The sequence below is a fragment of the Periplaneta americana genome, chromosome 13 (assembly GCF_040183065.1).
Source record: "Periplaneta americana isolate PAMFEO1 chromosome 13, P.americana_PAMFEO1_priV1, whole genome shotgun sequence".
NCBI classification, from domain to species: Eukaryota; Metazoa; Arthropoda; class Insecta; order Blattodea; family Blattidae; genus Periplaneta; species Periplaneta americana.
In genome coordinates, this window is record NC_091129.1 from 134,842,270 (window position 1) to 134,869,491 (window position 27,222).

Genomic DNA, 27,222 nt, shown 5'->3' on the forward strand with positions numbered 1-27,222 from the left:
AACGATTAGGTATATCAACATTATTTAATTCCTATCTGATTCATGTGCCGAACTCTGTTACGTTAAGCACATATTTATATTACGACAAAGAAGTAGAGCGCACATTTTTCCGCGAAAAATAAACCCAACTACCGCTGATTCAGATTCGATTACTGTCTTTCTCATACTTATTGTAAAAGAATATAGGGTCGGAGCTGGACGGGAGTACAATTAATTTTGTACGGTGGTAGGAGCCTTAACTGTCCGCTATTCGCCCCAACTCAATGAGCATGACTCACAGATGATGCTAGTGCCGAGAAGCATAGAACACTTAGTTCATCAGAGATTATCCAGAGTGCACCACAGGTGGTTGGTCCATATTACGGACTACAGAATATAACACTGGAAAGAAAACGCCAAAACAGATTTTGTCTGTATCTCACGGAAAGAACATCATTCAATATTTGTTTCAACTACGTTTTGACCACAATGCGTCTAGTAATATAGAGAATGGATATTAAGGGAAGTGGGTAGTGATTTGTGATTAAAAAACTCCTTTTTTGTTTAAAACAAGTATAAAACGTGATCTTTAAAACTATGTATATATATATATATATATATATATATATATATCTGAAGGATGCACTGGAAGGAATGGTGAACGGGAGAAGAGTTCGGAGCAGAGGAATATATTAGATGATAGACGACATTAAGAAATATGGATCATATGAGGTGACAAAGAGGAAGGCAAACAATAGGAAAGACTGGAGAATGCTGGGTTTGCAGTAAAAGACGTGCCCTTGGGCATAATAATATGACTGAATATATATGCTATGGGGGGTATCTTTGCAGATAAGTCCAGGGTGCGAATTTAGCATTCTGATGAGGGGTGGATAGAATCCTAGATAGAGATTACCATATATAAAATTATTATTATTATTATTATTATTATTATTATTATTATTATTATTGCTGTTGACATTAAGCTTACTGTGATGAAATGTAAACATTGGCAGTTAGAATAGTAAAGTAACCTCTGTATCACGAATGGATCACACTTTTACGGCTCAACGCTTGGTCACACTGAGTTGCTTGTCTTGCATCTTGATCATAATAATAATTATATCCATGAGCAGGATTAAGATAAGATGTGTAATTCCTAACATATTGATTGTTGTCAGCTTGCCGGTGATGATAATACATCAATATTATTTTCTTTGCTTACTTTATACTTTATAAAGTATATCGTATTAAAACAAATTATATTTTGTGAGAGGGAAAGAAGTTATCCCTGGCAGGGTTGTTAATATGAATTTATGGGAAAGGGATAACTTCTCCCTCCTCCCCGTTAATTAGCACCCTGGATAAGTCCTTTAAACAGAATCTGTAAATATGGCAGTGCGTGTTATTCATACAGCCTTTTTCCCATCAAATAGGCCTACAGTTTCTTGTAAATTAATATTTTTCAAACTTAAGTGTATTTTTCTCTGAAACTACTGAATCTATTTACATGAAATTTTTGCAGTGTTATCTTCTGTCTGTGTTCTACAAAGTAGACCTAAGGTTTATGAATATGAGACACATATCATAAGAAAATAATATATACAATATGCGTTGAAAAAAATGTCAAAAATTGTTAATTGAATTAAATTTTATTTCTGATTCTCTAGGGGTGAAATATTAATTAAATATTACTTTAGAATTTACAATTTACATTACTTGATAACTTAAAAAAACACAAGAAATATGAATGGGGATGGTAGCAAGTATAGCTCGTGCGGAACCTGGTGAAGCTTGGAGGAAGAGAGCAATAATGTGGTGTGGGGTCGGCTACCGGCCGATGTTACAGTGACGAGATGCAAGCGAGACTGAACAAGCGTTACCCCCCTCCACTCCTAACCGCCCGTAGAACTGATTTCGCCATCAAGGTCAAGCTTCACCAGGTTCCGTTCGAGCTATAATATGCACTTAAAAACTGAGGGTAGGCCTACATTTAGCTAAGTAGGAAACAGATCGTCAGTTGTGACCCTTTTTTTCACCTGGATAGAAACTAATTAGTTGTCTTTTATGCCACTGAATTTAGAATGATTTATTATATAATCATGGAAATTTTATTATACTCTGAACACTAAAAGCCTATAAATATTTAACTAAACTTTTGTACTGAAATGTTTTTATCGTATAGGAATCACTGACGAGTCCCTTTACATGAATGCCATAAGAGAAGGTCAGGGCATGACAGCCCACAAAAACTAGTGTATCAGGATAGAAATCCATTGTCTATCTTGCAATTTTTGCTACTACTACAATAGTAACGCTTTTGTATTTTTAAGCTTAATCTTTCCAGTTCCAAAATTACTTTATCTTTTTTGTCCCCTGTAATCACCAGTTTTCTAGTAAAAATGTTTTAGTACAGAATATGTAAACTGTGCATCACGCTTTGAAAACCGGCTCTCAAAATATGTGTTAGTTATGTACAGTAAATATTATATTATACATATCAGGAAATAAAAGGGATTCGCAAAGAAGCAGTAATAATAGATTTAATTATCACCACTCTTCCCTACACTACCTTGGTGTGACTATAATTTTAGAGTTAATTATATCTTTATTTCGCAGCAAGCAGCGTTTGGAGGCCCAGCCTGGACGTGGCGTGATGAACGACAGCAGTACTACTTACACCGGTTTGACCCCAAGCAACCCGATCTAAACTACAGCAACCCTGCAGTTGTAGAGGATATGACGGTAAGCAGACATGAGTGCATATCATAGACAACTAACCAGGGAGCGAAACTTGTTGCCCGATGAAACAGGTTAGCTGTTACTTGACTGTACATACGGGTTTGTTCACATGAGCATAAGTGAATAATTTCGAGGGAAAAATTGTTCCGGGGCCAGGTATCGAATCCGGGACCTTTGGTTAAACGTACCAACGCTCTCCCAACTGAGCTACCCGGGAACTCTATCAGACACCGATCCAATTTTTCCCTCTATATCCACAGACTTCAAAGTGGCTAACAACCGTCAAGCAACCAACATTGAGTGCACACTAACTCTGTGTGACTTATTGTGGTTTTCTGTTAACGTACAGTGACGTGTATTATGCAAATCAAGCTTTCAGGTATAACTCCCTATAAAGTTGATTTGAATAATTTCGAGGGAAATAAGTAGTCATGTTCAGCGGTGGAGAGGGATGGGCTGAAATATTTGTTTTAAAAACAGAAATTCATAGCTCTTGTGAAGCAGAATTTACAAAAAGAACCCAAATATTGCGGAGTGTTTCTCTCAAATGTCTGCCTATGTTTGGGACAACTTAAATTTGCGGAAGAAAAAGAAAAGGACAAAGCAAGATCATGATTAACTGATTCAAATCTGCAAGACTGTTACATATAGCTACAAGCTACTTCTCTTTGGACATCACTGAAATTCCGAGTTCAAGGATTTCATTACCCTGATGAGAATTTAAAAAAATGTGTTTATGTTAATTATTTTATTTATGTATTGATATACGTAGGACTGTTAAAAATATTAGATTCCATAGTGATCGGTCATTTAGTACTACTGGGCAGTACTCACAATCTTCAAAAGGCTGAGAACCCCTGCACTAATCTAAAGTTAGCCTACCTTGGACGCATGTAACTGATTTTAATTCTAACCTATAACCCATGAAACACAATCAATTTTTTGTTGAATCGTTGTCATTAATTACAACCTCATTTAACAACTGAATGTAGTTATCTTCAACAGCGGTACCATTGATTTTATTTATTTTATTGGGTTATTTTACGACGCTGTATCAACATCTAGGTTATTTAGCGTCTGAATGAAATAAAGATGATAATGCCGGTGAAATGAGACCGGGGTCCAGCACCGAAAGTTACCCAGCATTTGCTCTTATTGGGTTGAGGGAAAACCCCGGAAAAAACCTCAACCAGGTAACTTGCCCCGACCGGGATTCGAACCCGGGCCACCTGGCTTCGCGGCCAGACGCGCTGACCGTTACTCCACAGGTGTGGATGGCACCATTGAGGTAGAAGCTTAAAACCTCTTCTTAATTATTTATCTGTAAGTTCAATTTCTGACAATAAAATATTTAACTTCATATTTACTTTCCTTTCATTGCACGCCATTCTCGGACATACCGTACTGAGGCAGTGTCTCAAAGCTACAGTTTCAGCTGAAGTGAACTAGATAGTTGTCTAAAAAGCCGGATGTGACGTCAGAAGTCATGATCCAAAGCTACGTAGTGCATAGCAATCAAGTCCGTAGTGGCTAGTAAACGAAAATGATGACTTGTACACTAAACAAACATGGATACCTCATCAGCAAATGGGGTTATGACATCTGAATATGCTTTGGAAGTGAAATAATGTACAGTAGTGGCAAAAAACCGGACCGACCATTGTAGCTGATTTCAGAGCCTTGTTCACTCCAGAGCACAATAGACTGGTAACTAACAAGCAAATGTTCTGATAGGGGCAGATAAAAAAGTTATTTTTTTTTCTTCCACCATGTTAATAATGTCAAAAGAAGTGCTTATACAAATTTTGGCCACTCGACCGCAATTACGAGGCCGTCCAGAAAGTTATTTTCCCTGGGCCGTTTATACAAAAAAGCACAATTGCATGGAAATATTTATTGAAACAGATACAGCAATTGTTGCGCTATTTGTGAACATAACCCCCATTGAAATTGAGACATTTGTCATACTATGGGACCAGTTTTTGTGTCGTAGAAGTCAGCCGCCTCAGATCGGAACCAGCGTTTGACTGCGTCTGCACCTCTCTCTATCGATTCCATGAAATGGGAAATGTCTCAGTTCCGGTGGAAATTACGTTGAAAAATAGCTCAATAATTGCTGTGTCTGTTCTAATAAATTTGTCCAATGAAATTGTGTTTTTCTTTCTGTTAACGGCCTCTGGCGAACTTATTTTTTTACGGTCCTGGTAATTGCTGTCGAGGGGCCAAAATCTGTATAAGCATTTCTTTTGACATTATTAACATGGTGGAAGAAAAAAAGTAACTTTTTCATCTGCCCCCATCAGAACGTTTGCTTGTAAGACTTTCGTTGTTCGAATCCTGCCTGGGAAGCAAACTTTTTTTGTTCCTTATTCAAATTTATTCCCTGTTCCTTATTCAAATTTATTCCCAATACTTTTAGATTACTGGTAAAATTTATTTTCTGGAAATAATAACTTAATTAAGTAGTAAAATATCGCTGCAATCGAAAAGTATTGGGAATAAATTTGAACAAGGAACAAAAAAAAAGCGTTTCCTTTCCAGGCAGGATTCGAACCACAAAAGTCTTAGTTACCAGTCTATCGTGCTCTGGAGTGAACAAGGCTCTGAAATCAGCTACAAGGGTCGGTCCGGATTTTTTGCCACTACTGTAAATATGATGTAGAATATGACGTTAACTTTGAACATTGACATTATAGAATCTTCTTTACAATGCTTTAATAGTAATATACGTTACAAGAGCGGTATGTTCACGTTTTCATATTCGAGGAAGAGATTGAAAAAGCGAAACGTAGTTGAGCTTTTTTAATTTCCGAGAACATGAAAACAAACATACCGCTTGTGTATCGTACATAATTTTGTGCGAAGATCGTTTATTACATACCTGAAAAACGAATTTCTAATTAGTTGCAATTGAAATCTCCATGTTGGTTTCTGTTTAATGACGGCAACTTCGGAAAACCAAAATATCTTTCTTTAACATTGTTGCTATAAAATGTTTTCTGTGTTTACTATACTCCAGCAGGCCGTGATATACGTCTGTCTTTTTTTTTTCCCCAGTCTATAAATGCGAACTTAAAACAAACGGTAAGGTTATGTAATGATTTATTTTTCATTTTAATATTTTAACAATATTATTTATATAACATATTGCAGTAATAACATCGGCATCTGGAATCTTGTTGATTTTTTCACGGCTTCCTTAATGTTACATGTATCAGGAATGCAATAAGTTTCCTGGAGTAGTAGACTTTACTTAATGTTTGCAAATATTTAAAAACAATAATTAACATTGCAATTTAGGTGAAATTGCAGTGGTAAGTTTCCAATTTATAATCATTACTATGTTAAACGTCTCTAACAATAATATGTTGAAAGCCTAAAGCAGTAAAATGAATGTCGCGCTTAAGCGGTAAGAAGAGGGAAATTGTTATGTGTGTTACGTTGGGAATACTGAATGTGGTATTTCACACTTACCGCGTATTGGTTCTGTGCGGAAAACAAGCAAATACGCACGATCTCGCACAAACATTATTGTAATATATTAGGCCTTATCTTTTCCACATAACTCGTAATGAAACTGCATTAGGACACTGCCTTCTTAATTCAGTGCTGCACCGTGATGTCATGGTTTTTAGAAAAATAGTCTGTGAAGAAGGCCATGTTTCAAGCATACATGTCCGAAGCTCCCTAGTGTGTAGTTTGCAAGACACGTAGTTGCTAGTCACTAGTGTGTAGCATGGACTTGAGCTTTGAGACACGGCCTTAGTTTAGTTACTAACCAACATATGTCATGAGAAAATGTAATTTAATGACATTTTTCTTCTATGTTTTATTCTCAAACGTGAGTTCACGTAGTACAGCCCGACAAAACGTACGCAGTAAAAATATTAAATTACGTATCTATTAAAATTTCCAATTGAAAGGGTTACACCAGCTGCTTGTCTATGCGGATGACGTGAATATGTTAGGAGAAAATCCACAAACGATTAGGGAAAGCACGGGAATTTTACTGGAAGCAAGTAAAGCGATGGGTATGGAAGTAAATCCCGAAAAGACAAAGTATATTATCATGCCTCGTGACGAGAATATTGTACGAAATGGAAATATAAAAATTGGAAATGTATCTTTTGAAGAGGTGGAGAAGTTCAAATATCTTGGAGCAACAGTAACAAATATAAATTATACTCGGGAGGAAATTAAACACAGAATAAATATGGGAAATGCCTGTTATTATTCGGTTGAGAAACTTTTATCATCCAGTCTGCTGTCGAAAAATCTGAAAGTTAGAATTTATAAAACAGTTATATTACCGGTTGTTCTGTATGGTTGTGAAACTTGGACTCTCACTATGAGAGAGGAACAGAGATTAAGGATGGTTGAGAATAAGGTGCTTAGGAAAATGTTTGGGGCTAAGAGGGATGAAGTTATAGGAGAATGGAGAAAGTTACACAACACAGAACTGCACGCATTGTATTCTTCACCTGACATAATTAGGAACATTAAATCCAGACGTTTGAGATGGGCAGGACATATAGCACGTATGGGCGAATCCAGATATTCATAGAGAGTGTTAGTTGGGAGGCCGGAGGGAAAAATACCTTTAGGGAGGCCGAGACGTAGATGGGAAGATAATATTAAAATGGATTTGAGGGAGGTGGGATATGATGATAGAGAATGGGTTAATCTTACTCAGGATAGGGACCAATGGCGGGCTTATGTGAGGGCGGCAATGAACCTCCGGGTTCCTTAAAAGGCAGTAAGTAAGTAAATATTAAAATTTCCACCGTGATTTTTCTTTGTAAGTTGTTTCACCTGTATTGTTCGCAGGATGTTCTTCGGTTCTGGATGGACAGGGGTGTCGACGGATTTCGAGTAGATGTCATTCTATGTCTGTTTGAGGGCCCGATAGATGTTCCTGATACAGAGACGGGGCCACCCCAGAACCTCCCAGAAAGTTACGATATGGTGTATAAGTGGCGCAAGGTTCTGGATGAGAAGAGTGCCGAGTTGGGGACGACAGAGTGAGTATAATGATGCCGAAGCATTATCTATAATCTTTTTTGTTATCATCTTGAGCTACCGGTTTCCCCTCTCACATGTTCTTTCTAAATGTGTTTTTATGTTTAAATCTACAATATCGTGCATATCTAATTTTCCATTTGACTCTGGACAGCAAGTGTTCCATCTTCAAGAGCAGAGTTCAAATATTCATGGGCGGTGTTGCTACTTTGTATCTCAATGCACTTGACTCGTATAATTTCGTAATTATATTGAAAATCTCGTGTGATCTGATTTCAAGCATTATTCGTATTTTTGAGAGCATAGGTATTCTTTAATACTAAATCTGGAAGTCATAACCTAGGTAGGCCTACGTTAATGTTATTTAAAACTCCCACCCAGCTATTTTATCTGAAAAGTAGATCCAATAAACGTAGATTATAAGTGTAGATTGCAGACTAATTTGCATGAGATTCTGTGTTTGAATCTCTATATTTGCACCTTTTCTTTCGAATCTTTCACTTTATTTTATTTTACTGTTCAATAATTTTGTATTATTGTAACATTAAAATTTTATAAAATTTTACTTGATGATATAAAATGTTTTATATGAAGCATTTCATAGCGTGTTTTTGGAAATCTATTGATTTAATTCCAAACTTCGTAACTAGATAAACTGAAAAATAAAATAAAATCAGCTGTTATGGTTCACATTACATTTACAATACACTGTCCTTCATAAGCGTGTTAAACAAATGTAAGTAAACTTGGTCAATAGTTTTTGTAATTCTGTTCAACTTTATAAATTTTTCACACATTATCGTTTTATTTTACAGAATATTTATGCTGGAAGTTTACGGAAACACAGAAGAACTTATGGCTTATTATGGTACGCCGGACAATCCAGGAGCACACTTCCCATTCAACTTCAAATTTATAACCGATCTGAACGGCGGGTCCAGTGCTTATGACTTCAGCAACGTAATTAACGATTACTTGAGTAACATGATCGACAACCGCACACCGAACTGGGTGGTAAGTTCAACTGTTAGATCTTTTGTCGTTAAACTTATCCTAAAATGCAAATAGTGGTAAGAGAAAATATACCAGGACCCATCGGAAATAAAATCAAAAGTATGAAAATTTTAATTATAGTTTATCTAAAGACGCTCGCAACTGCAGAGGTTATATCAGCGTCGCCGGTGTGCCGAAATTTTGTCCCGCAGGAGTTCTTTTACATGTCAGTAAATATACTGAAATGAGCCTGTCGTATTTAAACACATTTAAATGTCATCGATCTCGGCCGGGATCGAACCCACAACCTCGAGCATAGAAGGCCAGCGCTATACCAACTACGCTACCGAGGGCAACCAAAATTATGAATTCTGTTTGTATAATGAAGGTTATAATTAAGGTTCGGATAGAGTAGCTGTATCAGGATATGCTGTATGACTGTATAGGATAGGACCTTGACTTGCTTCAGACTAAGTAAACACTACCTCCTTCCACTAGCTAAAACTCTACTTGCTGGGAATAGCACTCCCCACCCCCTAGCTAAAACATCAGTGAATGGACAGTACAGCCGAGAACAACTGAATATATGTCGTCACGACTGTCGACTGGGGTACATGCGACAACTAGTTAACGTATGTAAACAAAACGCAAGGACCAAGGTTGCGTATCCTGATATAGCTACTTTATCCGAATCTTACTTACTTACTTACTTACTTACTTACTTACTTACTTACTTACTTACTGGCTTTTAAGGAACCCGGAGGTTCATTGCCGCCCTCACATAAGCCCGCCATCGGTCCCTATCCTGAGCAAGATTAATCCATTCTCTATCATCATATCCCACCTCCCTTAAATCCATTTTAATATTATCCTCCCATCTACGTCTCGGCCTTCCCAAAGGTCTTTTTCCCTCCGGCCTCCCAACTAACACTCTACTCATATATGCATTTCTGGATTCGCCCATACGTGCTACATACCCTGTCCATCTCAAACGTCTGGATTTAATGTTCCTAATTATGTCAGGTGAAGAATACAATGTGTGCAATTCTGTGTTGTGTAACTTTCTCCATTCTCCTGTAACTTCATCCCTCTTAGCCCCAAATATTTTCCTAAGCACCTTATTCTCAAACACCCTTAACCTATGTTCCTCTCTCAAAGTGAGAGTCTTGCTGAAATTCATACTGATATAATTTTCATATCGTATATTATACATTGTAATTTTCTTACAAATCATCGGTTCCGTTTTAGATATAGCCAAAGACCTACCGTACTATTTACCCTCCGAACTTTATCCGAATCTTACTTATCATAAAGCACCGTCAAGGGTTGGGCTTCTTAGTCGCGATATGTAGGCCTACCCAATCTTGTGAGACTAACAAATAGCGAAAATAACTGATCTTGTGTTCGGCGTGCTCATTGCCACCAAAGAGAACACCGGACAAACAAAAGAACAAAGACAACCAGTTCTCATGTTTAGTTAAGTGTCCGAAGACCGGTTTGAACCTTATTAGTGTCACACCAATAATGCATCCCTCATGAGGTAACTAAACAGGGAGATAATGGGATAGAGTGGCCAGTTCCTGTCCCCTTCCATTGCAACATCGCCGATTAGCTACGTGCAGTATTACAATAATCAATCAGACTTCATGTGTGTACAAACAATTGTTCTTTCTCTGACGTATGTCGTCAAGTGAGATGTACAGTAGTGGCAAAAAAAACCGGACCAACCCTTGTAGCTGATTTCAGAACCTTGTTCACTCCAGAGCACGATAGACTGGTAAGTAAGACTTTCGTGGTTCGAATCCTGCCTGGGAAGGAAACTTTTTTTGTTCCTTATTCAAATTTATTCCCAATACTGTTCGATTGTTAGTAAAATTCATGTTCTGGAAATAATAAGTTAATTAAGTATAAAATATCGCTGCAATCGAAAAGTATTGGGAATAAATTTGAATAGGGAACAAAAAAAAAGTTTCCTTCCCAGGCAAGATTCGAACCACGAAAGTATTAGTTACCAGTCTATCGTGCTCTGAGCAAACAAGGCTCTGAAATCGGCTACAAGGGTCGGTCCGGTTTTTTTGCACTACTGTACATATCAGCAAGAACCTCAAACCAGAGAGCACAGTCCTCATATAAAGGAAGTAAATGTCCATTTCTTTGGCTATATCTAAAACGGAACCGATGATTTGTAAGAAAATTACAATGTATAATATACGATATGAAAATTATATCAGTATGAATTTTTTCAAGCAAATTCAATTTGAGGGTTTCACGATGCTCACATCATCTGATCGTTTGGTCGCCCATATTGACAAGATAGCGCTGTAGTTCCAAGTTGGGCGCTTAAGGGGTTAGGTACACTTACAGCAGTGAAATTTTGGAAATATCCAATATTTTTTCCTCCATTACTGTATCTTATACAATAATGAAAATTAGTATGAGTAAAACACTCTCTTCTGCTATAAGAAAAAATATTTTTATGATTTTAAAAATTATTTACATTTTTTTTCAAAATTCAATTTACTGTGCAGTGATGAAGCGTTTCCCACATAATTCATAAATTATCCAACATTCTGTAATGACATTTTTGTGTGTATTTATGCTTGTCATATCTACAACATGATGCAAGATCACTTCTCTACCGTTGATAGATTGTCTGATAAAGAATAAATTCATTTTACAAAATGGTCAAATATCAGCATTTTCTTCTAACACAAAATAAAAAAGTAGTATTTATTAAGGAATGTAGTTGAAAGAGTATGATATTGTAAACATGAGTTTCAGCAATAAAATAAAAGAAAGAGAGAACATAAAAAAGTTAACAAGTTTATGAGTTATGTATGAGGGAAAAGCTTCATCATTGCACAGTGAACCGCACATTTTGAATTTTGAAAAAAATATATATATAAATAATTTTTTTTAATCGTAAAAATATTTTTTTTTTCATATAGCAGAAGGACAGTATTTTACACATACTAATTTTCATTATTGTATAAGATATAATAACGGAGGAAAAAGTGTTGAATATATCCAAAATTTTATTGCTGTGAACTGTACCTAACCCCTCAACTGTCATGTCCCATCTTTATAAAAAAAAAAGTAAGGTACGCTATAATAACAAAATAAATACCTCAATTATTTTCCGAATCAATAGCATATATAACCTATATACACACATCATGACTATGATACGCTGTAATTTCTTATATCATTTATGCTCCAATGCCTATTTCTTGATGGCTAAAAGAACTTACTTTCACCTTTTATTTTCGGAAGCTGGTCACTAAAATATAGCTTACTAAGAAGCATTAACTTTTAGTGGATCTTTAAGAATAGCAAAGGATCTCAATAATGAGAAAAGTCTGTAAATAAGGAATTTTGTCCACTACACAACAATTTCCGACGTTTGGAGGTAATTTAGCAGTGATTTTAAATGTAAGTACAGGGACATAATTTTATTTTTACTTCAATTTTTATTGTACCTCAGTTTTTTAATGTACTTCACTCCCACCTCTTCTACTAATAAAGTTCCAACTGTCCTCCAGACAGAATCAAGACCGCATATAGTAAAGAGCACTGAGTTAGTGAGTATAGTACGTTCCAGAAATATGTTCGCGTTTTCCAGTGACGAAAGAGGTTTCAATATTGAATCATATTTTCGCACAGCTACTGTCCGTTTGCCTACGTCGCATCCCGATTTCCCCCACCTGCTTCAGCACGCCCCTCTGTAAAAGCTGGGCTGTCTTAGCTCTTTTCTGAAAACATTAATTTCTGTTAGGAATTGGACGTTTATGTGATATTATACAACTGTTTCAAATAACTTAAATAAAAGGGCCTCGTTAAGTAATTAACTGTCACGTGATTTTCCCCCTTTCTACGATCCTGCGGCATAACCACTTGGACGGACAGTAGATAGCATGTCTGAGTAATTTTATCTGTGCGGATCGGGCAGAAGTGAAGACTGAATTTACAGTACGTAAGGTACTCTTTTATAGAGTAGGTACAGAATTATTTCAACATGAGTTACTAGTACGAAGAACGAAACTGGCAATTGGAATTAGATGCAATAGTCTATAGTGCGATAATATGCACAAAAGAACTGAAGCCTGTATCGAAATGAATGGCCATCATTTTCAAATATGTGTTTAAATATCCATATTATGATTATTTTTCATTTTAACTTAATTCTCTAAATTGTACGCTAATGTGCTGTAGACAGTATAATATACACTGCATAATGAATACGTTCGCATGGATAACTCAGTTCGTGAGTAAAAACACTTATTGTGAATACAGTACCGCATTTTGTTTAAACAAAAACCTAATGAAAATTGTCGAACTCAAAATTGCGATATTTCCTGGTTTACGTAAATGGATGAAGTACTTTTCTTCCCTCCTATACCTAGTAAAGTGATGTGTTTGTGTTTTACGCCAGTATCATCGAACTCCAGTCGTGGAAGGGGTCGCGAACGGTGTTTCCGGTTCTCTAAAGGTATAGCCAGGTTAATATTAAAAATGTTAGTAAAAATAAAATGATGTCCCTGTATAATGGTGTGTGATGTTTATTTTGCAGCTCGGAAACCATGACCAACACCGAGTAGCCACGCGTTACGGCCCGGAGCTCGTCGATGGAATGAACTTCTTGGCACAGCTTCTGCCAGGCATCGGGGTCACGTACTACGGTGAGGAGATCGGTATGGAGAATACGTACATCACCTGGGACCAGTGCAGGGATCCACAGGGCATTAATGCTGGACCCGAGCACTACCTGGAGCGAACTCGTGACCTAGAGAGGACCCCATTCCAATGGGACGACACCACGAGCGCAGGTCAGATTTCATACGCAAGTTCAAACTGGGTAGAAACTAAAGAATTAACCGTGCAGTAGTTAGGGCATACAAATTTAATGCTGTGTAGCATTGCAGTCAATACTGAATCTCGTCCAGCAAGGAAACTTTCCATAGTGTTAGGCTGAAACTACATTTAAAAGCATCTATATGGATGAACATATATAAAGTGCTCCCCCACTTAGGTGCAGCGAAGAGAAACGTCATTTCAGGACTGGCCGTCCACTACAGGGCAGCGATGTGAAGAGAAGCCCCTTGATGCAGGTTCATCCATACAATTGATTTTACCACACCTGTATAGTAACGGTTAGCGCGTCTGGCAGCAAAACCAGGTGGCCCGGGCTCGATTCCCGGTCGGGGCAAGTTACCTGGTTGAGGTTTTTTCTGGGGTTTTCCCTCAACCCAATATGAGCAAATGCTGGGTAACTTTCGGTGTTGGACCCTGGACTCATTTCACCGGCATTATCACCTTCATCTCATTCAGACGCTAAATAACATAAGCTGTTGATAAAGCGTCGTAAAATAATCTACTAAAATGAATAAAAAATACAATTGATTTTCTGTACTGCATATTAACCTAGATCATATGAGGGGCTCACAACCGGAGTGGACCAAGTCCACCAGTGATCAGTTTGTGGATTAATACAATCTAGGATGAAGAAAACTTAGATTTATTCATTGCCATAACAAACAAAGTACATAACTCACTTGTTACTCCACAGAGGGCAGCATTTCCTATGGAAGGTGAAGGTTGCTAAGCGTGTGCCAGGAACTTTACGACTCGATATCTCAGAACTATTCCAGATGGACTTGGTCCACTCTGGTTGTGAACCCCTCAGATAGGTCGGCCTTATAGGCTTTGAAGTCAACTTTTGTCAGGTTTACTATGCTGCCATCTAGTTGTTACATAAAGAGTCACGTCATAATTCCCATTTGAATTGCATTAGCGACTGTACTGCCATCTCGTGTTCGATTACGGCAGACGGGTGGCGATCCTGGAGGTTGTTCTCTTCAAAGTGCAAACGAATTTAACATAGCGATGATCTATCTGGTTACATTTGTGATCTGGGATGTTAGTCACCACAATACAGAGTTTATCAACAGTAATCTCACTAGACGTTTTGATTTATCTAGAGAAAATCAAAACCCGAGTGGGATTTAATTGACTATTACGCGATTAGAAGAAAGTATATAAAGATTAGAAGTAACGAAGTACTCCAATACAATAAAATATTAATTGACTTACGAAAATACAACTGTCTTCAAATGTATTATTGTACCATCTCAACATTACAAATATTACGCTAGATGCATGCTAGATGGCAGTAGTGTCTTTATACAGACGCTGTAATGATTACTATTCAATAAATCTTAATATTAAACAATCTCTGATACGTGACTATCCATAATATCATATAGCAGAAGTTCTTTTTATCCTCTCAGAGCAGAAGCTATAACATAACCTAACTAATATACACAAGTGTTAGAAAAGTTTTAATTAACGACGATGACATAAAAAATAAACATGAATAATTTTAAAAGGAATAATTATTGAATGTACAATTTTCAAATTTGAATGTGGTTGGTGGTTCAATAGATGGACGTGTGCGTAATAGAAGTGGAACTCGTTGATTTAGGCCTACATGGTGTATTCAACTTATTCAGAATTTCCGAATGAATAATTTTAAAAGGAATAATTATTGAATGTACAGTTTTCAAATTTGAATGTGGTTGGTGGTTCAATTGATGTTATATTGGACGTGTGCATAATAGAAGTGGAACTCGTTGATTTAGGCCTTCATGGTGTATTCAACTTATTCAGGATTTCCGAATGGTGCTCTTCATTTATTTGTAAATCGGATTTCGGAAGATGCATAGGTATGATCAGTGATTTTTATTAATTCTTGTTCTTGAATGCCAATGCGAGTCATATTTGAAACTGCTGTGCATCGACTGGAGTGGTTTGTAATTTTATATATATTTTTGACGTCCAGACCAGCGCAGTTTCAAATGTTGGCAAACAAAGAAACAAATGCTAGGGACGCGATAAAATTAAACAAATGCTAGGGACGCGATAAAATTGTGCGATAAGCAGCCATGATTGGTTGAAATACGTCCTTTCGTACCGTTTTATTGGTCAAAAGTAGTATGACGTAATAAGAGTGTAATAGTCATTGTAAATTGCTTTAATCAGTAGTGAGTGCAATAATTTCCAAAATGAGGGACAGATCTATTTCATCAGACGAGGAACTGTATGTATGTATGTATGTATGTATGTATGTATTCTCACAGCAAATGGGTATATACCCGGTGGCAGTGGTAACTAATTACACTCAATAATGACAATTATTAATAATGAACACAATTAATAATAATAAAAATTAATACTTACTTACTGGCTTTTAAGGAACCCGGAGGTTCATTGCCGCCCTCACATAAGCCCGCCATTGGTCCCTATCCTGAGCAAGATTAATCCAGTCTCTATCATCATATCCCACCTCCCTCAAATCCATTCAAATATTATCTTCCCATCTACGTCTCAGCCTCCCCAAAGATCTTTTTCCCTCCGGCCTCCCAACTAACACTCTTTATGCATTACTGGATTCGCCCATACGTGCTACATGCCCTGCCCATCTCAAACGTCTGGATTTAATGTTCTTAATTATGTAAGGTGAAGAATACAATGCGTGCAGTTCTGTGTTGTGTAACTTTCTCCATTCTCCTGTAACTTCATCTCTCTTAGCCCCAAATATTTTCCTAAGCACCTTATTCTCAAATATCCTTAACCTATGTTCCTCTCTTAAAGTGAGAGTCCAAGTTTCACAACCATAAAGAACAACCGGTAATATAACTGTTTTATAAATTCTAACTTTCAGATTTTTTGACAGCAGACTGGATGATAAAAGCTTCTCAACCGAATAATAACAGGCATTTCCCATATTTATTCTGTGTTTAATTTCCTCCCGAGTATCATTTATATTTGTTACTGTAACTCCCAGGTATTTGAATTTTTCCACCTCTTCGAAGGATAAATTTCCTATTTTTATATTTCCATTTCGTACAATATTCTGGTCACGAGACATAATCATATACTTTGTTATTTCGGGATTTACTTCCAAACCTATTTCTTTACTTGCTTCAAGTAAAATTCCCTCGCTTTCCCTAATCGTTTGTGGATTTTCTCCTAACATATTCACGTCATCCGCATAGACAAGCAGCTGATGTAACCCGTTCAATTCCAAAAATCCTCTGTGTTATCCTGGACTTTCCTAATGGCGTACTCTAGAGCAAAGTTAAAAAGTAAAGGTGATAGTACATCTCCTTGCTTTAGCCCACAGTGAATAATTAATAATAGTAATAATAATAATAATAATAATAATAATAATAATAATAATAAAAATAATAATAATAACAGGGAGCATCCTAAATTAAATGAAATATGTATGTGCTTATTCTTATTGCCAGTATGTAGGAAGAGGAGAAGCCTAAATGGAAAGTTTAACTTCATGAAATAAATGAAAAGGAAAGTTTTCTGTTAACGCGTTAATGCTATAAAAACTTAAAAGAACGGCAGGCAGTGGGCACGCACAATAACCACACCACAATAACTAAAATGTGAACATGTACCCCAGGGTACATTTTCTACCGAGCGACGATGTGGTGGAAGTCCACCCGATAAATACTCGAATGTGTCCGAAGGGTGACGAATATAAACATTTGTCACTTCCTCCTACCCACCGGTCATTAGTGCGAAGCGAAGAGAGACGCTTGGTTGCTCCGAGACTTCTCTAGTGACGACTCTTCGCTTCGCCTACATACACACAACGCGTATGCGGGATCCCATTTGATTTCATATAAGTTTCCCTGGGGAAAAAATCTACGAGTATTTATAAAATCGTAGCCATAACACGCAATGAATGACTCATGAACTAGGTTAGAAAACATGGCGCAAAATCCGCTGATCTTTACGTCAGTAAACCTTTTAATTCTTGCTGTTACAGTACATTATTTAACGACGCTCTATCAACTGTGGAGTTATCTAGCGTTAGTTAAAAATTGTTAGGATTATTTTTATTGGGTTATTTTACGATGCTGTATCAACATCTAAGGTTATTTAGCGTCTGAATGAAATGAAGGTGATAATGCCGGTGAAATGAGTCCGGGGTCCAGCACCGAAAGTTACCCAGCATTTGCTCGTATTGGATTGAGGGAAAACCCCGGAAAAAACCTCAATCAGGTAACTTGCCCCGACCGGGATTCGAACCCGGGCCACCTGGTTTCGGGGCCAGACGCGCTGACCCTTACTCCACAGGTGTGGGTGTTAGGATTATATTTCGCACTAGTGAGATCGAGACTTCGCCCTATATTTGTGGAAAATCTCATATGATGGGGTCAGAAGCAAAGGGGTATAAGTGCACTTCCAAGTTATTTGTGAGAAAATGTTGAAAGTGCTTAAGATTTCGTAAATTGAAAATGTTGAACAAATAACAAAGAAATTATAAATTTCATCATTCTTTTCCCTTAAAATTGAGAAGTATGACTAAATTTTGAGACGAATAAGGTAAGAATTTTGAATGATTATAATGTTAGAGAATAATGAGGGAAATAAAAATTTTAAGCTATCACTTTCAGGAACTTTGATTTTGGTTAGAAATTACTCAATAATATCAGCTAGAGTGGAGGAGTCTCTGTTTTGAATATAAAAGTTACATCACAGTCTAGTATATACAGTCACGAAGCTCAATACGTAGTAAATATGCATCCATAGATAGTTGCTAACCACTAGGATCGCTGCTATCGCCTCATTACAGACAATGCGAAATAGTACCGGCACAGTCTATTGTTCCTAGTACCGTCAACAACTCAAGCTTCGTGACTGTATATACTAGACTGTGGTTACATATGAAGAGTCTACTGCAAGAATGATGGATGTCATTTGGAATACATTTTGCAGGAGAAGCAATTGAAAGTTTGAAATGCTTAGCGCTCAAAGCTTAACTGTGATTTTCCGATCATTACTGGACATTGACTATCAGTGTTAATGCCCTATAACTCTCTATGTACATTCTATATGTCTTAAGCTATACACTGACAGTCTTGGTTCATTTTCAACAAGAAAGTGACATCCATCATTCTTGCAGTGGACTCTTCATATTGAATCTAGCAAGGTACAAAATCGTAATACCAATTTTGTTCTACTTGTAAATACATTATATATATATGTATATATATATATTTCTTACACAGGATTCTCAACCAATTCCACAACATGGCTGCCAGTTAATGAAAATTACAAGGAGTTGAATTTGGCAGCTCAGAAAGCTGCAGAGAAGAGTCATTATAAAGTTTACAAACAGCTGACGGAACTACGCACGACTGCAACTATTCGACAGGGAGGCACCCAAGTCAATGCCTTGTCTGAGAAGGTGCTTGCTTTCGCCAGGTATATTTAAAAATGTATCATATTACATTCCTAAAATATTGCATTGGCTACATCACCTGTATTATCTCTCAGGTACCTTTAACTGTTCCGGTTTCATAGATAGTAATAGTTTTACAAATTTGACATGTTTGTTGGCATCTGTTAGCTTGTCCAATGTCTCAATTATCTGTAATTCAAATTAGTTTGTTAATTTAAAAACTTTATGGATATTTTAAAACATTCCCAGTGCGTGTTAAGTATTCCATAGCGCGACAGCCTATAAAGGGCTAACACCGACTAGCCGACTGCTGGCCTCACGTCCACATTCCTCAACAGAGGTGAACGATCGTCCAATCAGTACGGGGGTATCGTGTGGTTTAGCACGATGATCCTTCACAGCAGTTATAGCTGGTCTCGAAATCGATACCGATACCTATCACAGCTCCTCAAATTCATTATAATGCTGGATGGCCACCGGACCCATACGCTGGCCCAAATTTCATGAGAAAATTCCTTCCCCATGAGGATTCGAACCAGCGCTCATTCCGCAACGCGAGTCAAGTCACGATGTCTTGGTCGGACCACGACGCTACGGTGTGGAGCCTCAGTATATCTGCTTTCCAATTTATTGATTATGATTTGATGTTACATACTTATAATAAAAATTAAACTTAGCTTATCTACAAGTATTTTCTATCGTCGCTGCATCTTCTAAGAATTTCTATGAATTCTTGTAGAAAGTATTCATTAAAATATATAGTTCATAATATATCAATAAAATTCTTCTTTTTTGTCTTACTATTTAACCTCCTCCTTCATACCGAATTAAAATACAGTACGGTGTAGAGAAGAGTGTCCTTGGACCAAATTAAACTCTCACAATTCGGCCCTCCCTTATCGTGTGGACAGCAGTAGGTCCACCGCGGAGACATCACAGGACAAGAACAAGACAAGAGACAAACACCCAGTGCCGTGGAATGAGGAAAAATCTCCACCGAAGTTGGGAATCGAACTACGGACCGCTTGAACGGGAAGCGTAAAATCTTTCCATTAAGCGATAGCAGCAGACAATAATTAATTAAAGAAATTTATTAACGTGTCTATAAGATCTGTAACGAATAGTAACATGAAACACGACTTGAATTATCACATACTGTGCTATAAGAAATATGCTTTGTATAGGCCTAATGTCTGATTTAGAATGCCATCCAACATAGCTTGTCTTTGTGAAAAAAATTGGATTTGGCATGGAATATTTATATTTTAACTCAATGTTTATAGTCAGTAGTAATTCGACATGGTCACAATACTTTACAGAATGAACCGTAAGTAATATCATTAATTTCAGGGTGTTATTCTTTGAGATATTTCAAACAAAAAAGTTTGATACAATTGTGTTCGTTTTTGCTGCCTTTTCGAGAAAAAATTATTGTTTTATATTAAATATTTCATTGCGTGTTTTGGGAAAGCCATTGATTTAATTCCCAATATGTTAAAGTCATTTTAAGACAGCAGTGTATTATGATAATAAATGATTGAAAGAATTTTAGTTTTGTCCAATACATGTGCAGAAAATTGGTCCGAACAAATGCAACATTGTAAAATTCCTTTGAAAAACGAAAATTTTTATTTGATCGGTTCAAATTTATGTATATTTAAAGGACAAAACTAAAAATCTTTCAATCACTTATTATCATAATACACCGCTCTGTTAAATTGACTGAAAATATTGGCAATTAAATTTATAGATTTCACAAATCACGTTACGAAATATTTCATATAAACCATTTTTTCTCGAAAAGGAAGCAAAAATGAGCAAAATTGTATTAAACATTTTGTTTGCTATATCTGAAAGAATAACTCTTTGAAATTAATGACATAGGATTCATACTGTATATTTTGAATAGTTGCTTCCTTGTACTTTGTAGAATTCCAAAATAGGCTATAATGCGTAGGCTATCATTTGTGATTACAGAAACGATTTATGTATGCCCTAGGATATTTAGAGAGTTATTTATACTGAATTCTGTATAATATAATAGGTTAAAATACAGAAATACGATGTGTCCCACTAGACTTCTGGATAAAATAGCGATTTAGAGAGGAAGTTCTTATCCGGAATTTACATTAATGTTGATTCCATTTATCACTTGTTTCGTTGAGGACATTTATCCGAAGAATAGCCTACACTGATTTAATAGCCCTATTTGTTTTAGTATTCTTGCAAGCTATATTGAACTATTCTGTCTGGAAAATAGTTTCATTCCATATCCATCTAATTATACTCTTCACTAAAATTTATATTTTGCATAACTCTTATTTCAGCCAAACTAATTAAAGATAACTTGAAGTGACAAAAAATATGTCAGTACATTTTTCTTTTCAGATTCCTTGAAGGTGAAGACTCTTACATAGTTTTAGTGAATTTGGGTGATCAAACTGAAACTGTGAACCTCAAAAATGCTTTCGATTGGCTGGGAGATACGGTTACAATTTATGCTGTTAACATACAATCACAACACATGCCAGGGTAAGTACAGTTGATATAAACTAGAAATGTTCTCCTCAATTACAGGCTATTTATGTAATTCAAGCCTGAGATCTCGAAGCATTATCACAGCATTTATCCGTAGCAGTTACTATTGTTATTACGGGACATTCATGAGCACCAAACCATTCAAGACGGGGCAAAGTAATGAACATCAAACCATTTCGTGACTGGGGAAAGTCATGAGCACCAAACCATTCAAGACGGGGCAAAGTCATGAACATCAAACCATTTCGTGACTGGGGAAAGTCATGAGCACCAAACCATTCAAGACGGGGCAAAGTCATGAACATCAAACCATTTCGTGACTGGGGAAAGTCATGAGCACCAAACCATTCAAGACGGGGCAAAGTCATGAACATCAAACCATTTCGTGACTGGGGAAAGTCATGAGCACCAAACCATTCAAGACGGGGCAAAGTCATGAACATCAAACCATTTCGTGACTGGGGAAAGTCATGAGCATCAAACCATTCAAGACGGGGCAAAGTCATGAACATCAAACCATTTCGTGACTGGGGAAAGTCATGAGCACCAAACCATTCAAGACGGGGCAAAGTCATGAACATCAAACCATTTCGTGACTGGGGAAAGTCATGAGCACCAAACCATTCAAGACGGGGCAAAGTCATGAACATCAAACCATTTCGTGACTGGGGAAAGTCATGAGCACCAAACCATTCAAGACGGGGCAAAGTCATGAACTTCAAACCATTTCGTGACTGGGGAAAGTCATGAGCACCAAACCGTTCAAGACGGGGCAAAGTCATGAACATCAAACCATTTCGTGACTGGGGAAAGTCATGAGCACCAAACCGTTCAAGACGGGGCAAAGTCATGAATATCAAACCATTTCGTGACTGGGGAAAGTCATGAGCACCAAACCATTTCATAACGGGACAAAATCATGAGCACCAAACCATTCAAGATGGAGCAAAGTCATGAGCACCAAACATTTCATGGAGGGGCAATGTCATGAGCACCAAACCATTTGAAGAAGAGACAAAGCCATGAGAACCAAACTATTTCATAGCAGGGCAAAGTCATGAGCACCTAACCTTTCCGTGGAGGGGCAAAGTCATGAGTACCTACCATTTCATGGAAGGGCAAAGTCGTGAGTACCGAACCATTTGAAGACGAGGCAAAACCATGAGAACCAAACCAATTTCATGGAGGAGCAAAGTCGTGAGCACCGAACCATTTCAAGACGAGGCAAAGCCATGAGAACCAAACCAATTTCATGGAGGAGCAAAGTCGTGAGCACCGAACCATTTGAAGATTAGGCAAAACCATGAGAACCAAACCATTTCATAGCGGGGTAAAGTCATGAACACCTAACCGTTTCATGGCGGAACAAAGTAATTAGCACCAAACCATTGCATGGGGGTGCAAAGTCATCAACACCAAATCATTCCATGACGGAGAAAAGTCATAAGCACCAAATAATTTCATGGTGGGGAAAACTATTTCATAGCGGTATTTTCTGACCATCCCTACTGATCCTCCAAAACAAATTTCTTTTTATATCCTCATTTCTGAGTACCACCTCCCGAACTGGCCTTTTCAAAACGAAGAACTAAACAAAATTCTTGACTTTCATTAGAATACTGACTGATTTAGTTTACGAAGGTGAATATCTCGCCAAAAACTATTTGCATATCATCAATTCCACTGCGATAGATATCGGCATTGTTCTTATACCATCGTTAAATAACTAATTATAAACACAGTACCTTCTTATGGGAAGAAATTCCTGATTGGCAATTCATTATTCCTATATCAGCTCAAAAGTAACATCCTGAGAATATTCGGATATAATCTCATCTCCGAAGGGTCTTTGTAGTTAAATAAAGTTTATACCATTATGCAAAAGTGTACAATTTTTTCACTAATCACATGTTAAGAAATAACATAATATTCTAGCTGTACAAATCATCTTCGTAGGTAACAAATATTTTTTCTTGTAAATCATTATTTTGTGTTGAAACTATTCAAATCATTTGCGTTACATCCTTGTTCGACTTAAGATATCTTTATGTTTCTCTTGCAGGCATACTCATTCTACCACTGATTTTGAAATTGCACCGAAAGAAGCTTTTGTGTTTACGACTGGAACTTTGTAAGAAAATATGATTTTATAAATCTCTACTCCTTGTCTAATTTGTATGTAGTTTCTACAATGTTATGTTTACTTATAAAAATAAACTAATATTTCTATACATAACGTCTAATTCTTCAGTATTAATTTCAACAAAGTTAGATCTTGATTTCGCGAGACAGAATCATCCTGGAACTATACTTCGTTCCATAATGTCTGACAGGAGAAGTAAACATTGCCGGCAGAGGAGGAGAGAAGTATAATTGCTATTCAACCAATGGCAGAGGTCTCATTCCACGTTTGACTTGAAGTTGGGCGGAGGTAGAACGCTTCAGACCGCTCAACTTCAAGGCAAGTGTGGAATGAGACCTCTGCAATTGGTTGAATAGCAATTATACTTCTCTCCTCCTCTGCCGGCAATGTTTACTTCTCCTGTCAGACATTATGCAACGAAGTATAGATATAAAATATTTTAGAAATCATAGCCAAAATTTCAATTATACAAATTTACTGGCAAGTGAAAGAGCTTGCAGGCGGAATTATCTGTTCTATAGTCGGACCATCGGATCTGTGCCCCCGTAAGATATGCGAACTGACCCTAATTCTTTCTCAGCCTCAGTAATTCATTTCTCTCCCTGCATTCCTATCTCTCTCTTTTTTCTCTCCCTTTCTGTCCCCCACTACTCACAATTTTGGCCTTCTTGCGGAACAGTTTACAATATTTGCACTTGCAGTCCAGTGTTGTCAACTCAACATGAATACTGTAGCACGGAGTGGTGAAAGAAATATTATTAAGCAAGTACGCAATAGCATTTTGCGATGAAGAGAAACAAACAGGTCAATATCTGTTTCCTATAAATCAGGCAACGAAAAGAGCAACTGATATCACAGGTGAGGCTTATTTTATTTCAATTGATTATGTATTAAAATTACTTACTTAACTAATATTAATAATACAACATTTTATCTAATTTATATAGACAGGTCAGAACTCCTAATAAAGAAAATCAGGAGAGAGGGAGTCTGTGCAGGAGATGAAAAGCTAGAATCACCAGAGAAGAACAGACCAAGGGAACTTTTAATTATTGTAGATGATATGAACCGATGTATTTTAAGAAGAAAGATACAAGAATTTTATATCGTTCAGAAAGAAGTTTCAACATTGAAGAAATTACTGAAGCTTGCAAGAGAAGCAATAATTTCCAAGGTTGGAGAGAAAAACTACGGAAAGTGATTCGAGACGTGGGATTTAGGTTTAAAAAATGTATAAATACAAGATGTATTTTGATTGAAAGAAATAATACTGTAGCATGGAGGACCAGTTATTTATGACACCGTTTGACGGAAGTTTGGCAACATCCCTATTCGGCAAGGTTCGTGGCCTGCTGTTTAACGTGGTGGTAGGAAAGCGGGTGGAATGGAGTGAGTACAGGCGTTAACTTTTCCAAGAACGACGACAGCGCTGAAGGGGCACATATCCGATGGTACGACAATATTTATGTAAGATAACATGTTTTTCTGATCATATTTTGGATTTGGCACAAAGGAAATATTTGGCAATGACAATTCGAGTGCACGTGATCCCTGCAGAAATAGCACAATGACAGGTGTGAGCAGTATGGAATGAAGATAAATGTAAACAAGGCGAAGGCCATGGTTTTCAGAAGAAAAATAAAGAAGGTAAACGTTTTCTGTATTGCTGTTATTTATGATATTTGCTATGTATTTTTATACAGGGACATCATTTTATTTTTACTTCAATTTTTATTGTACCTGACTTTTTTTAATGTACTTCACTCCCACCCCTTCTAATAATGAAGTTCAACCGTCCTCCACACAGATCCAAGACCGCATATACAGTCATAGTAACCTTACGGTCATAGTAAAGAGTATGTTCCAAAAATATGTTCGCGTTTTCCAGTGACGAAAGAGCTTTCAATACTGAATCATTTTCGCACAGGTACTGTCGTCCATTTGCCTACGTCGTATCCCGGTTTCCCCCCCACCAGCTTTTATTCGCCAGCTAGTGGCTGGGCTGTCTTAGCTCTTTTCTGAGAACATTAATTTCTGTTAGGAATTGGACGTCTACGTAATATTGTACAAATGTTTAAAATAACTTAAATAAAAGGGCCTCGTTAAGTAATTAACTGTCACGTGATTTCCTCCCTTTCTACGACCCTACGACATAACCACTGGGACGAACAGTAGATAATATGTGTGAGTAATTTTATCTTTTCGGATCGGGCAGAAGTGAAGATTTAATTTACAGTACGTAAGGTATTCTTTTATAGAGTAGGTACGGAATTATTTCAACATGAGTTACTAGTACGAAGGACGAAACTGGTAATTGGAATTAGGTACAATAGTCTATAATGCGATAATATGCACATTAGAACTGAAGCCTGTATCGAAATGAATGGCCACCATTTTCAAAAACGTGTTTAAATATCCATATTATGATTATTTTTCAATTTAACTTCATTCTCTATATTGTACGCTAATGTGTTGTAGACAGTATAATATACACCGCATAATGAATACGTTCACATGGACAGCTCAGTTCGTGAGTAAAAACATTCATTGTTAATACTGTACTGTATTTTGATTAAACAAAAACCTAATGAAAATTATCAAACTCAAAATCGCGATATTTCCAAGTTTACGTAAATGGATGAATTACTTTTCTTCCCTCCTATACCTAGTGAATGATTTGTTTGTATATTACGCCAGTATCATCGAACTCCAGTCGTGGAAGGGGGTAGGAAACGGCGTTGATCCAGAGGTATAGCCAGGTTAATATTAAAAATGTTAGTAAAAATAAAATGATGTCCCTGTACTAGTTGAGTGGAAGAGAAGGCCTTAAGGTCTTAACTTCTGCCAGTACAAATAAATCAATCAAATAAATAATTTAAATTCTAGGAAAGATCATCGTAGTGTCTTTCTTTATCACTAGCATGCATTATGAACAGCCTGCGGATTCTAGTTTTGAATAATGAATACGTAAACTGCATACAAACAAGATGCAAATATTCCCTAATAGTACCTTTGTCGCGCGCGAAACATGACGTCACGCATATATAACTAATCTTATTTCCATACACCCTGGGACAAAATACTGTACCTAGCAGATGTCTGCATCGGACGTTTTCGCTCGAGCGCCAAGTAGTTCATAGCATAATCCAATAGGTAGCGCACATGCAAGATGGGTAAAATTGTTACGAGCGATAAATCCTCGAACGGTATAAGCCGAGCGTTAGACATCCGTTCTTATTACAGTGATGAACTGTGTAGTAACATCACAGATGTTTATCATTTCAAAACTTTGCAGTGTTTAACTAACCTCTTCATAGTACAACTACAAAACTTGCTTTAAAATGTAATATAAATGTTGTAGATAATTTTTTTTTTCCACACAGGACTGATTTTGTTTTTGCCACATCTGATAGATGTTATTGGATGTAAATGTAATTATTATAAACGGAGAACACAATCACGATAATGCAAGAACTGTATCAAGTTTTCTAGTAATAGTAATAATAATAATAATAATAATAATAATAATAATAATAATAATAAT

General features: G+C 36.8%; 1 protein-coding gene across 1 annotated transcript in view; it reads left to right on the forward strand.

Annotated features, from left to right (window-relative positions):
* LOC138712454 (maltase 1-like) overlaps positions 1-23,778 on the forward strand; it is a 37,217-nt gene extending 13,439 nt beyond the window's left edge. Inside the window, exons 4-10 of the mRNA XM_069844279.1 lie at positions 2,599-2,724; positions 7,549-7,742; positions 8,556-8,754; positions 13,304-13,559; positions 18,825-19,020; positions 21,386-21,529; positions 23,598-23,778. Of these exons, the coding sequence (XP_069700380.1) occupies positions 2,599-2,724; positions 7,549-7,742; positions 8,556-8,754; positions 13,304-13,559; positions 18,825-19,020; positions 21,386-21,529; positions 23,598-23,670 (1,188 nt within the window). The 3' untranslated portion in view covers positions 23,671-23,778. The remainder of the gene's footprint in view (positions 1-2,598; positions 2,725-7,548; positions 7,743-8,555; positions 8,755-13,303; positions 13,560-18,824; positions 19,021-21,385; positions 21,530-23,597) is intronic.
* Positions 23,779-27,222: the final 3,444 nt, after the last annotated feature.